General features: G+C 51.2%; 1 protein-coding gene across 1 annotated transcript; it reads right to left on the reverse strand.

Moving 5' to 3' along the window:
• Positions 1 to 6,197: 6,197 nt before the first annotated feature.
• FOXE3 (forkhead box E3) lies at positions 6,198 to 7,358 on the reverse strand (the record flags this gene model as incomplete). Its single annotated transcript, XM_084211325.1, has 1 exon — positions 6,198 to 7,358. One exon carries the CDS (start codon positions 7,356 to 7,358, stop codon positions 6,198 to 6,200), a length of 1,161 nt encoding a protein of 386 aa, XP_084067451.1.
• Between the last annotated feature and the right edge of the window lie 10,079 nt (positions 7,359 to 17,437).

Here is a 17,437-nt window from a genome sequence, read left to right on the forward strand (position 1 = left end):
ATTATCCTTTTCATGTCTTCTCTGCCATCTCAGAAGATGCTTCAACGGGGAATTTTCAAGTTCTTCAATAAACTTTGTCTTCCAGAGCAGGCTGGATTCTTGCCTATTCTATGGGGCAATTCTCCTCTGTTGCCTCCCCTCCCCCTGTGAGCGATAATCCTGTGCTATTTCATGCTTGGCCAGACAATTAAGCCCTCTTGCTGCTTGGCTCTGTCTTTGTTATGTATAATTGTTCCAAATAATTAGCCACTATTGCACGCTATTCTGAAACTACTTTGTATTGCAATTATACTTAGAGGGTGAGCATCAGCTGGGGAGAATCCAAGCAGCAGACAGCCTGGAAAGAAAGGGCTTGGAGCCGGGGGAGGATGGATACGTGCTTAAACCAACACTGTGGAAAACCTAACAATAAGTAACCAGGCAGGAGCAAACGCAGCTTGGAGAGGGCCTGCGGCTGGTGGGGTCCGGGCAGGGTGGGACACAGGGCCTGGCCTGGCTGTCACCTGGTTGCCACCTCGTGGGTGCTGCCCACGGTGCAGGAGGCGAAACCACACCCGGCTCCCATCGCTTCCATGGAGACCTGAAGGGAGCATCTTGACCAAGCGGCCGGTTTGGCCACCTCTAGGGAACACCGAGCTCTGCTGGGATGAGTTTGGGGTCTGGCAAGAAAATGGTCCCTCCTAGTTGTGTTTTTGGGATGGCAAAACTTGTGATTTCTTGAGGGTGAAGGCTCTGGACAATGAGATTGGCTTGGGCAGCTCCTGTTTTCTCATGGGTAAACACATTTCTGTTAGAGAGGAGTGCTGGATGGGATGCTCTCAGGGGGGAGTTACAGCTCCATATAAGCATCTTTCTGAAACTGAAAATAATGAGGCACAGCAGAGTTCCCTTAGCTTTACTCAGACTCCTGTCTTTCAAGCAGAGAATATCTGAAAAGGGTACAAACAAACCTGGGTTGGCCTGACCTGCACAGGTGAACTAATTCCTTTCTGAAACCCATGGGCTGCTCTGAGCAAAGAGCCAGGGAGGTCAGTGAGCTTGGAAAATTTTGTGCTTTTTGAAGTCCATTTTCTCCAGACAGATTAGATCTCTTGAAACTCCCTGAAAATGGGTCTACACATTAAATTTGGTTTCCAACACCTGATTAGCAGGAGAGTTTTAAAACCAAGATGAGATGACTCTGGTGCAGATGGAAAGCACCCAAAATGTCTGAGACCATCGGGCCCATTCTCTGCAGAGGTCACACCCTGCAGCCTTTGGCTCAGCAGTGCTGATGCAAAAGGAAAATGAACTTTTCCCAGGTGCACCTTTTCTCCATGCAACACCCTGAGCTGCCACAAGCCAGAGCTGCTTGCTGGTGCTGGCATGGCACAGTTAATTCATTTTATTCATAAACCCAACTGCTGCAGTGGAACCACTTCAGCAACCACAGTACAAAGGCTGTGAAATGACTTCATCCCAGATCTCTCCCAGGAGCTTGTAGGTGTTGTGCTGCCAACGCTCAGGCTCTGCTGCTTTGCCTGGCACTTTGGGTGCTGTTAAGAGCCAGGCCAGCCCCCAGCTCTGCCATTCAACCATCGTGCAGCACATTTCAAACACAAAGTCAGGCTGCCAATGAGACTGGCTGCTGCAGAGGAGTGATCTGTCATCACCAACCCCTCCCCTTCCATCAAGGACGCAGATTCTCGCCGTGCTTCCACTCCTTTCCCTGTTTTCACTCTAGGGAGAAGAGCTGCTACAGGGGACAGCCAACACAGCCCAGTCCTGTATCCTGTGCTCAGCGATGGCTTAGGAAAAGGGTAAAAGAAGGTATAGCCAGAGAAACCCTCTCCCTTTGAGACCTCCCAAGAGTGAGCAAGTGTGTTTTAAGCCCGGAGGTTGTATCCAGCCCTCCCCGAGCAAACTCCACTGTGTCTCATCCCACCGCACCCCAAAACTCCCGATGTCCTGATCCCCGGCAGCCGCGAACAGCACCTCCGAGGCGGGGATGCTGCCGGTACGTGCTGAGCACCCCCGGGAGCCGGGAGCGGCTTCCCAGGGCTTTCCGCTGGAGGTCAGTGTTGGCCCGAGCACGCCGGCTGTCACTCGGGGCCGTGTCCCCCTGCCGCCCCCCGCCCCGGCGTTACAGCCCTGGAGCGAAGCGGCGGAGGGCGGCGCGGCGTTGCTCTTGCCCTGTATAAACACAGCGGCTCCATCACCTGCTCCTGTCCTTGTAGGAACTCTCCGAATGTAAAGGATCTAAGCATAACACAGCAGAAGTGGTGGTCGACCCCCGACACCCCGAGACGTAGCTCGGAGCTTGGGCGGTGCTGACTCCCAGATGCTAATTCGTTAAAATCTCATTATCACCTGGCAAAGCCAAACTCAGCCGGTCCCACTGCACCCACTGCCCATCTCTTCATCACTGACTGACTTTACCAGCTCAGTCTTGACCTCCAAGAAACACCACTGAATGTCTTCAAGCTGTGTATTTGCAAAGGGCCAAGTATTGCATAGAATAACAAGCAAGTTATGGTGTAACATTTCCAGCGCTGAGACTGTCAGTGAACAGCTGGCAGCATCCAGAAAAAACCTAACACTACCAGAGGGACTGATAAGTTCTTCAGGAAACGTATTTCAACTAAAATTCCAGCTAGTGCTGTGTTTGTTTGTAACAGGGTGGAAAACACTACTTATGTCTTGGGAATATAATCTGGAAAGAGCATTTCTTGCTGCTTGTTTGAACTTGTTGGAAGCAGCAGGAAGGTGGTACAAGCATGAAACGTGCAGAATGCTGTTGTACACAGACAGACACGGCAGCTCAGTCTGTCCTCCCTGCATAGCCAGAGTTTCCCAGGCAAAAACAAACATCTTCTCAAAGTGGCAGCACATTTTTGCTGAGTGTTTCTGAACGTGCAGCCTGGGTTATCTGAAATCAGCCTGATTTGCAAGGAGTTATTCCCTAAGAAGTCAGGGAAGATAGTCGAGATCAACACTAAATCTCTTTGGTGCTCGGGATGGATTCCACCTCCCCCATGAGCGTCTCACAGGCTGGGGACAGGGCTCTCCCCCACCACGGGGAAGTCCAGAGTACCTCTTGCCATCACCCTGAGGTATGGCATTCTTTCCACAATCTCAGAAAGCACAGAAAGATTTTTGTGAAAAAAAAACCTTCTGTCTTTTGTGTGAGCTCAAGATTGTTACAACTGTCATTACATAATATTCCCTTAACTCCCTAAATAAAGAGGGGAGGATTTCCAAGGAGACTTGATTTCACCACTGAAATCTGAGTGACAATTACTCCTGTTTCACTCAAATCCCTCGTATTCACTAAACGGGGAACACGAAGAGACACTAAAACAGATGAAGAGCTCAGGTATAAACTTTACAAAGCTTAAAACTACTCTGTCCCAGCAAGGCTCATGCTTTACATGACACCTTAATCCTACTCATTTGCTAGATTCACCCTAACTGTAAACAAAGCTTTGAAATGGAGGCTTAAAAGCCTCGTTGGGATACATTAACTTAACCAAGAAGACACTCTTAAGGCATTAGTTTAATGACAATCACAATACAAGTTGCCAGAGTTTTGTGCATGTGAGGATTAATATCTACAGGAAAAAGAAGAAAAGGGGTTTGTTCCCTCTGTCTTCCAGCTGTTTGGCAGTGAAAGGCCCACGGTGAGGGTGGGTTATTGGTGTTTGCAGGGGGCTCTGGGCTGTCTGGCACACAGGGATATTCCAGGGAAGATGTGCGACCCAATGCTGCCCACCAGGGGCTGTCCCAACACACCAGGATGGGGTCATCTGCTCTCTCCAAGCCAGGTTTTTGGGGAGTCAGTCACTGTGGGGACTCATTCACACCAGAGCCACCTTGGCTGAAGATTCCCCCTCTTGCACAGCACAGGGGTGGGGTGGACCTCCTGCAGACACATCTCTGAATGTGGAGCTGGATGCCACTGCCCAGAAAGCCCCATAGCAGGAGGGCACAGTCAGCTGGGCGACAGGAGCAAGTCACAGCCCAGCCCCCTTCAGCCCAGCCCTCATGGCTCCACCAGCACCTGGGTTAACCCTCAGGGACACCAGGAACTTGGAAAGCCCTTTCCAGCCCTTCCCTGCTATCTCCAAGGTGACAGGACGAGCCAGCTCAGCTTGGTCTGAGTTGTCGCGGCTTGGCCAGCTCTTCCCAGGGCATCCCACCCAGGCAGAACCACAGCATCCCCTGCCCACCCCTACGGCCAATATTGGTTTTATTTCAGGTCAGTACCTGGTTCTCCCCTGCCTCAGCAGCCCTCCTGCTCAGGGTGCAAACCCAGTGGAGTCACAGCCCCAGCAGCCACCAGACCCAGTGCTTGTGGCACATGTCTGGCTCCAACACCCTGGGTACTTAGGCAAGATTTCAAAAGTTCTTTTGTTAGCAAAACATTGCAGGATCGGGCCCTGGGAATGAATGTGAGCTATGACAAATGTCCTTTCTGCTGACTGTCCTTGCAAGTGATTATTTCAGCAGCCCCCTAGGTGATCTCTGCAGACAATTTGTCACAGACAGGCATGGCACGTTGCAAATTTCCATTAGACAGAAGATGTCTGACTATAGATATTGTGTGGAGAGAGCCAAAGTATTTCAAGGGCTAAATTCTTTCACAATGCCCTTTCTGAGCAGGGTTATTGCCCGGGGAAAAACACAGAAGCTGCTGCTGGGACCAGGGTGAAAGCTGAAAGGGTGAAGCTGGATGGACCACAGAGGAGATAGCACGCAGCAACTCAGCTGAAGAGAGCAGGACAGTTTTTAGAGACAGATGGAGGCCAAATTTTAAGGAAACCAAGAAGGAAAAAGCATTTTCTTCCCTCCACTCTCATACTAAACCCACTCTGTTTCTGTGGAGCACATAGGATGAAAGAATGAGAAGCCACAAGGTCCCAAGCTGTGGACAAAAGCTATTTCCATGGGTACCTGCCAGCACACCAGCTTTTGTTCCTGCCCAGCAGCTGGGGAATGAGATGCTGTTTTACACCAAAGACCAGATGATTTCCAGCTCCTTAGAGAGGAGAATGCCATAGGGACTACAGAAAACTGCCCTACTTCAGAAGACACCTTTGAAAAAAAGGAGAGAAATCCTACCTTGGCACTTTTACCCAAAAGATGTTTAAATTTCTAAAAAATGTAGATCTGGGGATGGAGAGTTCTCCCTTCAAACCTTGTCAGGTGGTCTGGCTGGAAGTCCTGCAAATAAATAGCAGCAGCCCAGCCAGTAGACAGGTTAGAATTTTAATTGATTTTGTTGCTAGGCAGAAAAACTGTGATCTCCTAATTTGATGGGTTAAATCAGAATTTCACCTGCAAGGGATTCCTTGGAAGGAAGACACATTCTCTTTATGCAAATGGGAAACTACCAAGTCAAGTAAGGGCTGCGTGGGCAAGACTTGTAGGAATTACCATTTGGTTTTAAGAAAATCTTAATAAAAGAGGGAGCTTTAAGAAGCGTCACTAAAAATGTAAGATGTGGCAGTGTCACAACAGCAGCACGAATCCATCTCCCACCAGTCACAAAACTATAATTTCCTCTTGCCAAGATCCGTCCAGAGCCAGGGGAACATCAGCACTGGTCATGTTGGAAGAAAAAGCTTTATTTTAAAAAAGTCCTTTCTAACAATAAATGTAATTTTTAAAAACAGTAAAAAGAAGTAGTTGAGTTGGGGTTTCTTTTCCTACAGGGAAAGTAAATTATAAACATCTTAAATATTCATTTAAAATCCAGTGAACTTGTTTAGTGGTTTGGGGGCTTTTTTGATAACTTTCACTCCAGTTACACGGGAGACATTCAGGGAAGAGAGGAAAAAGCCCATTTGAGAGAGTTCCTGCATGTTACACCACGCACCCACCTCCTGAGTGCGCTCCTGCCGGCCCTGGGGCTGCCCTGGGGTGCGATGCTGCAGGTGGCATCCCCGGGGCCAGGCTGGGCACAAGGACAAGCGTGGGAAGCTCTGCTTGGCAGAGCCACAGAACACCTTATCCGGGAAGGAACGGAGCAGACAAACAGATATCACCTTGCCTCCGCTTCAGAATAAGCTGAGAGAGAGAGAGGGAGAGGAACTGAGTCCTCCCACACGCGTGTGTCCGCTCACAGCCGGGGGGCCGGGACCCCCGACGGGAGGGAGAAGTCCGTTTGTCCAGAGCCGCTCGTGGGAGCCCGGGGATGTCCGGGGCGCTCAGCCCCGTCACATGTAGCGCTCCAGGCCGGCGGGGAAGTTGGGCTGCCTCATGTACGTGTTGCTGGAGCCGAACTGGCCGAGGGGCGAGGCGGAGAGCCCCAGGAGCTGCTCGCCGTGCTCGGCGCAGGCCGGGGGCCGCATGGCCGGCAGGGCCAGTCTGTTGGGAGCCCCGTAGAGCTGCGGGCTGCTGGGCGAGTAGCTGCCCTGGGCCACGGGCAGGTGCGGGGGCGAGGCGGCGTAGGGGTACGCCAGGGAGTTGGGGCCGGCCCGGCCCAGCAAGCCGGGGCTGACAGGCTGTGCCTGGAAGCAGGGGGGCTCGGAGCTGCCGGCAGAGCAGGCAGGAGCCAGCTCGGCTCCGGGCAAGCCCAGCGACGGGTGGCCCAGCTCGGAGGGCGGCGAGGGCTGCAGGGCCTGCTGCCCGCTGATGAGGCTGTCGATGCTGAACATCCTGGGATGCTGAGCCGGCGGGGCTGCCCCGGCCGCGTAGGGGTGGAAGACGCTGCTGGAGAGCTGGGGGCCGTAACCGGGCGAGCAGAGGGCATTGGGGTAGGGCGCCGTGGGTGCCGTGGGGCGGCCGGCGGGCGGGGGCGTGAAGGCGCTGGAGTTCTGCATGTAGCCGGGGTAGGTGGTGATGTCGGTGCGCTTGAAGCGCTTCCTCCGGCGCAGGAAGCTGCCGTTGTCGAACATGTCCTCTGCGGCCGGATCCAGTGTCCAGTAGTTGCCCTTGCCGGGATGTCCGGGCTCCCGGGGGATCTTGACGAAGCAGTCGTTGAGGGTGAGGTTGTGGCGGATGCTGTTCTGCCACTTCTTTGGGTTCTCCCGGTAGAAGGGAAAACGCTCGGTGATGAACTTGTAGATGCCCCCCAAGGTGAGCTTCCTCTCGGCGGCGTTGGCGATGGCCATGGCGATGAGGGCGATGTAGGAGTACGGGGGCTTGCCCCGCTGCACCGGCCGCTTCCTCCGGCGGCCCCCGGCGGGGGGCGGCGGCTCCTCGGGCGGCGGCGGCGGGGCCGGGCTGCTCCCAGCGCCCCGCGGCTCCGGCTTCACCGGCGGCGCCTGCGGAGACCCCCGCGGCGGCCCGGGTGAGCCGGGGCTGGCCGCGGCCGCGGGGCTGGGCGCCGGCAGCGTGCACATGCCTCGCAGGCAGGGGAAGCCGGCCGCGTTCATATACGGCCCTCGCCTTCCTCCTCCTCGGAGGATGGGGGGGAGCGGCGGGAGAAAGAGCCCCCCCGAGGGAAGGGGAAGGGGAGAGGGAGGGGAAGGGGAGGGGGACAGGCTCGGCGGCAGCTCCTTGCGATGGAGAGGTCGGTCCCGAGCCGCTTGGCAATATATAGGGCGGTCGCCCCCCCGGAGGGGCGTGCGGTGCCGGCCCGCCCGGCCCCTCTCCCCCGGCGGGAGGAGGAGGCCCCCGGGGAGGGGTCCCGACTCCCAGGACTAAATCCCCCAGCCTCTCCTGGGGTTCCTTCCATAGCCGTGCCCCCGAGCGGTCCCTCCCCCGGGGGTCCCGGGGCCAGCGCTGCGGCCGCCTCTCGTCCCGGCCCTTCTCCGCGGCGCTTCGCTCTGCTCGGAACTGGTGCTTCCTCCCAGGAGAAAAACCAAACAAAACGAGTCCCGACGGCCGGCCCGGAGCGACTTTGGCGCCGCTGCCAGCCCCCAGCAGTAGAGCAGGTAACCTCCCTCCGCAACCCCTCCTGCGCTTGGATTTCGTTGTCTTTTTCTCCTGTGAAAAGCGCTCAGAGGTGGCCCCAACTCAGCGGCGGCAAGAGCCAGCGGCTCTCTCCGAAACCAAGCCCGTCGGTTTAGCTATTTTGCATCTTGGTAAGACCTCTTAGGTAAGAAAATACTGGGAGAAGGGTTTTTTCTTTTCCGCAGGAGGAAGGGAAATGGCCTGCAGAGCTCAGGGCTGCCCAGAGTGTGGGTGAAGGACACGGGACAGGGATGGCACTTTGGAGATAGACAGGGAAAATAAGGATCTCTTTATCACTGCAGAGAGTATGAAGCTGAAGGAAGACACCAGTTTCAGAATTCCCTACTGGAATTCTGGAACGTACTGGGCTTCAGGAAAACCTCTCCAGAGCGAGTTGGCTGGGCAGAATTGCAGCCTCTCATCCTCGGCATACGCTGCTACCAGGATTGAGGGGCTGCTGGCTGCTTGAGCAGCACCAAAAAACTCTGCTCACCCACTGCTCCTGAGAGTCACCTCTAAGCCACATGCCTGCCCAAGGAGCCCCTGGCCCAGAGCAGGGAAGGAAGCCACTGCTTAAGGGTGGGCTGGAGAAGCCAGGGGGAACTTTTATAAGCAGCTCACAGCCTTAGGCACAGCCATGTGTCCATGTCCTGGGGACACAGATGGAAAAGTACCGTGAATGCAGTGGCAGATCCCTTCATATGACCCGCTGGAGTAAAACTCAAAGTCTTCAACTTTGCAACTTGTGTGGAAGTATTTCCAAGAGCAGAGCATAATGAAAGGTTTTTTACACAGGGGCAAGCAGGTGAGCTTGACTGGGTCCTATCATCCTTCTACCTTCCTTTTTTGAACTAAAAAGCCATCCAGCCTTTTGGAGAAGAGTCTTCAGCCCTTTCCTTTAAGCATTTGCTAGTGGTTTTAAATTCACCATCCAAGTTATCTCCCACCATTGCTCATTCCCCTTCTTGTGCCTGCATGTGGTTTTGTTTGTGCTTTATTTTTCCTGCAGATATTTGTGGCTCTTCTTCCACTCTCCAGGGCTCAGGCAGGGAATCGTGGGTCCAGTCCTGATCTGACAGGGACCAGGGCTGTTTCAGCTAACTGCCTCAGATTCCACTCTGCCAAATGAGGATAACAGGAATATTGGTGCTGGCTGGAGGACAGCGAGCAGGTGAAAAAGGGTGAAGGGTGCCTTTCTCCAGACACAGATCTTCAGGGAGGAGAGCAAATGAAAGGCACAGCTGGGACCATTCATTCACCTTGTGAGAGCCAAGAGAAAAAGAATGGAAAATTCATATTTCTCCTGAAGCGCACGTTTAAATCAAGCAAGTGTCTGAATGGAGGTGGTTAATTTCAGCCAGAGGATCTGACTTTTCCTCTCACTGGAGAGGGCAGCAGGACAGATATCCAAGAAGGGAGTCACTAAAGATCACTCCAGACTGCACAAAGAAAGTTACCCACCTGGGGGAGATGGAAACCTTCAGCTTTGCCAACATTAGCTGGTGAGATTTTCATGTTGATGCAAGGATTTTAAGGTATTCTGCTTTGGCAAGAATGGGTTTGGGAGGAAAAAGGGTTATGGAGTGTGAAAGAGGAACAGCTTTTCTCAATCATATTAAACAGCCCTTATTTATCACTCACTATCTCCCACTTGTTTGTTGGGGGGCTTTTGTTTGTTTTTGTGGGATGTTTTGTTTGTTTGGGGGCTTGTTTTGCTTTTATTCTTAAGAACTGAAAGTACACAGCAGTATGGCTGGATCTGGAGCTGCCTGCACCTGAGATCAGATCTAGCAGAGGAAGGGACATCTCATGGACAATGGGCTATGAAGACACAACTGCTTTAAGTGTTTATAGTCCCAGGCCCTGATCTCATGTCATTTTACACACAGAGGGAGAAGCCCTGGCCCCGTCTGGGGCTGTGGGCTGGCTCAGACTCCAGCTGGTGAGTAGTTACTTTAAAGCTGATGGGACCATTCAAACAGCTCTAAACGTCAGTTTGTTAAGACCCAGATGTCAAAGTAGCTTTGACAGAAGGATAAAACAGCAGGACAGAGGTGGGCAGGAGCACACAGGCAGGAAGCTGTGTTTTACCATGGAATAAGGAAGGCCAGAACACACAGACTTTGATTCCCACATATGCTTTCTCACTCAGGGTGCTCTTTGGCCCAGATCAGTTATTAAAAGTGGAAGACAAAAATTAAAGTGGCTACCAAACAAATGTGATCCAGAACTCTCTTTAAAACGAGGTGATGAGAAGGGAATAAATCACATCTCCTAAGCAAGTGTAAGTTTTGCCAGCATCTGCTGCCTTTTGCATCAGTTCATCCTGAGTACACAGGGAGATTTCAACCTCCAACTCCTGAACTGTTTTGCACTGAAGCTGCAGCCTCCTTTAGAAATGTTGTACAAACAAATCACTTTATAGCACAGGTGAACTTGCTTCACTGCAGAGGAATGAGGCTGTGCACCCTCAGCCAGATTCTGTTTTAAGCCCCCCATGCAGCCAGGCAGGAATTGCATCTGTGGTACCCAGACCACATGCCCAAGCTACACTTGGCAATCATGTGGCTTAGAAAAATGTGTGGTTTTTCCCCCCAAAACAAAACAATCTTCTGCTAAACCACAGGCAGTATGGGAGCACCTGGGTGAAAGCTTTATGATCTTTAATGTAGCCATACTGAGAGACCAGTGGCTTTGTCCTGTCCTGAGTAAAACAGTTGCCTGAATGTGTACACCGGGCACAGATGCATTTGGATCAGCCTTATTTCCAGAACCCTCCAATGACCTGTGAACCAGTCATCTGTTTCTCAGTCCCCCTGGGATGTGCAGGGAAAAAGAGGGAGTGGGAGCCCTGGTGGTAAAGACTTCTCTGCTTTCTCTCCCTGGAAATTTCACAGTGAACAATCCAAGGCACCCTCCAGCCTCAGAGCCTGCAGTGGCCCCTAGGGGATGCTTCAATGACACAAACCTGCTGATGATGCTCTTAGGATGGCCCTGAATTACCCCATCACTTACCAACAACCAGATGCTCAGGTACTTTCCTGGCTGGAAGCTGGAAGAGCAGCACTGCCCTGACATAGCACTCCAGCTCATTCCCACCCCCTATGGATCCATGTCTGAACACACACATGCTCCAAATTCCCAGATGGAGACAGTTTAAAAGAGTCTTGAGACAGCCTCCCACCCAGCACAGCTACTCAGGGCAATGGGAAGGCTTGGCCACCAGCAGGTGAATCACATTGCCCACAGAATCATGGAATGGGTCAGGCTGGAAGGGACCACTGTGGTCATCTGGTCCCAGCTCCCTGCCCAAGCAGAATCATCCCAGAGCACAGGATTACATCCAGACAGTTCTGGAATATCTCCAGTGAGGGAGACTCCACACCCTCTCTGGGCAGCCTGTTCTGGTGCCCAGTCACTCTCACAGTAAAGAAATTCTCCCTCATTTTCAGGTGGAGTTCCCTGTGCATCATTTTCTGCTCACTGCCTCTTGTCCTATTTCTAGGCAGCACCGAGGAAAGCCACGTAAGAGCTCAGCACCTTTGCATGGGGTGAGGATGGCTTGGCAGTGTGTGAGAAATCCTCTCCTCCTGGGACACCGCCTGGGACACTGCCCTCATGGGATGCCACTCTCAGGGGAGGAACATCTGATGGAGGAGAGCAAACAGCAGACCTGGAGGGTTCACTGTGTGGCTCCTGAGCACAGCACATGTCCAGGAGCGGGGCCACCACGCTGCCCAGGACCAGCAGCCACGCAAAAAACCAGCCCAGGACACCAGGCAATGGCTGGGGTCAAAGGAGCCACAAAATAAACACCCTTCCTGAGCTGTTCCATTTCTTCAAGATGCAGGAAACTGATAACCAAAGCAAATAAATTCTTCCTGAGAACTAACTCTTTGAGTCACTTATGTATTTGTAGGCAATTGCGCAGTAAGGTCCAGACAAAATAATTTCTTCCCAAAAAAATATACGTAAAAGCCTATACAAAAAAGTTTCTTTATCTAGAATTTTCCCCTGCTGTTCCATGTACTGTGGAACAGCAGAGAAAAAATCTAGATAAAGAAACTTTTTAAGTATTCTGCACCTTTTTTTTGGGCAAGTTTTGGGTTTTCCCCACTACAACCAGTCCAGATTTTCTTCCAAGATCATTCCAATGTAATATTTGTAAGTTTATTTTTATTCCTATAGGAAAAAAAAGGGGACGGGAGAGAAAAAAAATCTTTTTTTTTTTGTTGTCTGTTCATAAAAAATAATGTTCCTAACAGAAGCACATTTTTGTTTAAATTTGAAAGAAAACAAAATATTACAAGGGACTTCAGCTATTGTAACTCATGGGGGACAAATTTTGGTATGGAGTTCTGGTGATTTCACTTCTATAAAATTTGTTGCTTCTTTTTTGCTCAAGACAAGCCTCACTATGTGGGGTGATCAAATATTTCATTTTCCTTCCTCCTGGGAAAAAAATACTCCTTAAATTTCTGCCCCAGGTCCATAACTCATGGGCAGAACCCAAGGCTAAGAGAAGACCACTCACAAGGGCCAGGCTGAGCTGCTCGCTCTCCCTGGCTTCTCAGCTGTCCTGCCTGCTGGCTTCAAGACACTGAGAAGAGCAAAGTGTGGGTCATGCACGGGGTTAGTAAATAATATTTAATTATTTGGTTTTGTGAAGCAATATTAAATCCCATAGAAACCCAAAGGGGCTTCAGCATTGTGATACAAGCACAGCATTTGTCAAAAAAAACTCTCTTGGTGAACCTGCCCTACCAACCTGTGGTTTCAAGCAGGGCACAAATCCATCTGAGGATCACAAGAACATACAGAAACTGGCAGGAAAACTTATCCTGGACAGGGGCACTGCAGCAGGAGTGTTTTGTGCACTGCCACACTATTTCCCTACCCCTGATCCCATACATTACCCCACACTGGGAAGTTCTGCCTCTTCCCAGTGCTTCCTGGCTTTCCTGCTGCCCAAACCCTGTGCCCAGCCAGCTCCCCAAGCCTGCTGAGGCTCAGGTTTGTCAATGAAATCTGGAAACTGATGCCCAACTGCCCCAGATGCTGCACACCAGAGCTCCCAGGCAAGGACTTCAGTGCAAAACTTTCCCTTTTCCTTGTTGATTTGCTACTCCTTATAACTACCAGACCCATTAGCTGCAAGCCTGGACAGATGGGTAAAATCCCACTTTGCTGGCTCACTATCTGCTCTCTTTTTCCTCTGTTTAATGCCCCTGCCAGCAGTGATTTCATTGACCCCAACCATAATAGCCTCTTCCCTCCCATCAGGCCAGGAGCACACCTCTGTCATGAAAAATTTCCCTCCTGTCTCGCACCTTGCAGCCTGACCTGCCTGCAGGTTGTTTTTCTTCTCACCACTTGAAAATGTTTTTGAAACAAAGACTCCTTAATCTCTCCAGCCCAGCCAGGCACCTCTGGGAAGTCCCTGCTGGTAGTGCACTAATCTCAGCTGGTGGGACCAGGTGAATGGAGGCTGTGTGGGAAGCAGGGTCTCATGAGGTGGTGGGGATGGAGCAGGACACAGAGGTGAAGCCATGAGATGGCGATCTGGGAGGAAGAAGAACAAAGATCTTCACACCTGTCCAGTGCCCAGCCCTTTGGTCCCAATGGAAAGAGCTCACCACATGTCTGTGTTGGTGGAGCAGCTGGCTGAGGTTGTGACAACCTTACCTGCCTTTAAGGCCACTCCACAAATGACCAGAATCTAAGATTCTGTGCAATGACTCCAAAGAGCCTGGAAAAGTGGTACAGGAAAAGAGTCTCCAGCCATGACAGAGCCATCACATAATTTCCTAGTGAGCAGGGAGAGAGGTGGTTCAGACCCAAATCAGACTGGACAAGTGTGAATCACAGCTTTTGCCTCCCATTCCTTCCAGCCAAAACCATCCCTGCCTGTTGCTGCTTGGGGCTGGGAGAATCAATACAGGCATTTCTTTAATTTGGAGGTCCACAGAAGTGAATTAATTCATTCCATCTGCCACTGCTGAAAGGCTGTGGACACAGGAGTCCTCCAGCTGAGATGTGAATCTCTGTCCCACAGGCAGTACCTGATTCAGGGAGGCAGCAGCACCCAGGCAGTGGTCTCAGGGTCCATTTAGAAGGTTAGCAATGAGGCCAACTCCATCTGGTAGTGCCACCCTGAGAGGAGGCAATAAACAATGAGGGAGATGGATTTGGGCTTGAGACCTGGCTCAGATCCTGGTTACCCAGGGGGATAGGTGCAAAACCAGACACTGACCTCCCTCATCAGCTGAGCAGGAAGCAGAGCTCTGCCTTCACATCACCTCAGCCTCAAGCAGGGCCCTTGAGCAAGGATTGGAGACCTCAGGATCTCAGAAACAAGAACCCTTCTTAAAAAGATGTCCAGTACAGCATGTCCTTGGGGGAAAGGTCAGAAATTATTTTGCCCATTTCTTAATGCAAGTGGAGCATGAAGGACTGACTCATCTGAAGCAAAGCAGTGACATCATCACAACCACCATCCAAATATTCTCTGATGGAACAAAAAATCTTACATCTACTTTGCAGATGCATCTGATTGGTATTTCTGGAAGATTTTCCCCCATACACAGTGTTATATATTGCATACATTTAGTTTTTGTTTGCATGAAAAAGATTTTCCCTGCTTCCTTTCCCTTTCTCTACATGCCCTTCTTTGGGAGATGATTGCAGGACTATTGTGTGGATTATCCCTTTTCTTTACACCAAACTTGGAGTGTACAAACTTGGCACAAATTTTCGTGGCTTGTGTTTTCCTCAGCAGGCATGGCAAATCTTTGTAGACCTAAAAGATTAAAAAGGGGCAGCTTGTCCCCCCACCTCACAGGGAGAGAAACTGAGGCAGAGACAGAGGAAACCTGGGCCAAATCTGGGACTGGGTCAAAAGAGAAAAAAATATAGAATCTAGTCATCATTTTTCCAGCATAAAGAGTCTGGGAGAGGTTAGCAAAAGGTAGAAATCCAGCTTCCATCCAAGCCAACAAGAACTGGGCACTTAGATCATGCCAAAAAGTTCCTAAAGAAAAATAAAAAACCATCAGTGACAAAAGCAGTTCTAAGAGGCCCAAGCACATTCAGGTGGAGTGGAAGTCAAAAGAACTGCCTCAAGCCCCAGATGAGCAGCACAGAGGTATTTGAGATATGTACTTATCCACCAGGATGAGGGAGTTACAGGGTACCATCAGCATGTCAGATCCCACCAGAGCATTCAGCAGCTTTCACCACAGAATTGCTGGTTGCAAACAGGTCCTAAGGGCTTTACCTCAAAGCCCCACAAAATCCAGAGGCTGTTCTCTGCTGTGGGCTTGTTCTTGCACTACTCAGCCCACCCCTAAGGAAGAGGGACTCAGGTGCAGCTTTCAGCCACCAACAACGTCCCAGAGGATAAAAGATGATCAGAGAACAGAAGGCTGCTTCAGCAGGGGGGTGTCTGTGCTGTAAATGTCCTGTGAGGACCAAGGTTGGCCTTCTTCCCGGGCTGCCAACCCTTGTGTTTTCATCACAGAATTCTCAGAGTGGAAAGGATTTGCCCCCATTTAACAGTTTTGGTTTCTTTACTCCTTACACAACTGAGGAGTCTAGATTGTAAAGGATAACCTGAAAACTGTGGTCTTTTGTGCACACCCCATAGGCCAAAGGAAGAGCATCTGTTGCTGACAGTGGCAAGAGCTGGCAGATGAGGTAAAATGCTCTCTTTTACTTTAATCCAGTCTCCAGAATTTCCTGGCCTAAGAGCTAAACTTGAGGTGGCTCGGGTCCCCCATCATCAGGTGAATCACGGACATACCCCAGTGCTGAGGATGTTAGCACAGGTGGACAATGGCCCTTGGCCTCTGGAGATAGGAAGTCACTTTTTCCTCCCAGACCAAACAAGAGCCTCCCCAGGGAGCAAATCAGAGCTCACACCCTCCATCAGCAGGAGCCATTGCCAGCTGCTGTCATGAGGCCACCAGCCAAGAGCTGGGCTTGGGATCACCGCATCAAAATCCATTAACCTAATTATTGCTGGTGTTCCCCAGTGGGTGGAGAGGGGCTGCAGCAAGGAGAACAAACATGCCACAGCAGCAGCAGCAGGTACCTCTGCACAGCCAGGGCCAGGACTGCAAGGAGGCTCTGCCTCTTCCCTTTTCCCCCAACACACACTCAGATTACAAACCTGCCAGCCCCCTGCTCAGCAAATGCCTCACTCTGCAAACAGAAACTCCATGCCCCAGTGGGTCTCACAGGCCTTGCTCAGGTTGTTGCTTGTGAAGAAACTCCCCCATTCTTACCCATTCCAGGGAAAAAACAGTGGCAACAGCAGCCACAGGTAGAGCCTGCCATGGGATGCTCTGTGCAGGATCCAGACCTCAGCCCTGCACAGCACATATTCCAAGGGGACAGGAACAGAGTGACCTAGTGTCCTTGGCCGCCTTTAGAGCATCACTGCCCAAATTCCCCTGCACAGGAGGATACAATAGCAATTTCTCCCAATGGCCTTCACTGGATGTCCCCACAGCAGATGTCTTCACAGGCAGGGTGAGTCCCATGGGCTCAATGAGAGAGAGCAGACTCCATCCCACCTCTCTTCTGACTCAGACCAAATGTCTTCCAGATACTCCACAGAGCAACCAAAATGTCAAACAGAAAGGCAGGACCAGAATGGCACCAGAAGGGCCAGTACAACCATTTACATGTATGTGCCAAGGGTGGAACAGGCTAGTTTCAACCTTCTGGTTGGGCTAGGGGAGATTTCAGGTGGATTTAACAGCTCTCAGTGCTTTGGTCTGTTGGCTTCAACAAGAGCAGAATCAGACCAGTGCTGAGCGTGTCCAACACCCTTCCTCCCAGGATAAGGCCCAAGATGGACACAAAATCACCATTCCCCTTATGTATGTGGGGAACTCCCCAGCAGGGAGTTTTAAGCAGCAGGGCTGAAAAGATTCTTGGGATGTAGGAAACCAATGGAGAGGCATTTCTTCTATGGGACATCTTTGCATAACTGCACCTAAAAAAGCACTCTACCAGCAGATAGCTGCTGGCTATGGCTCAGAAGTTACTTTGAGAGGAGGAGTCAGTAACACCAAAAGCTGGATTTACACCTGTGGAACAACATGTCTGCTCCCACTCCCCCCTGTACCCCATACTGCGAACAGAGACAGCGTTCACCACCCCAGAGGTGTGTACAAGGGCTATCTCATTAACTTGAAGGGTTATCTCATTAACTTGCCCATCTAAAACAGCACATGAAGATGCCTGATGTCAGCACTGTTGATTGGATCACACCCAAACTCCTGGGCCAGGACTCTGGGAAGGAGCAGGAAAGCACAGCAAGGTGCCACTGCCAGCCTGCACTGACAGCAGCAGAGCAGAGAGCAGCAGTCACATCCCCACTGGCCCTGGGCTTCACGTGTCACTGATTGACTCAAGTTTTAATTATGCCCCAATATCTCCATGTCTCCCAAAACACAAAGCTTTCAGCCAGGCAGTTCCTGCCAGCCGAAATTTCATAAAGAGCAGCGAGTGACTAAGACAGCCCAACCTTCAAGTCAGATGCTAACAGCTT

Source organism: Fringilla coelebs (genome assembly GCF_963513975.1).
Source record: "Fringilla coelebs genome assembly, chromosome: 9".
Lineage (NCBI taxonomy): Eukaryota > Metazoa > Chordata > Aves > Passeriformes > Fringillidae > Fringilla > Fringilla coelebs.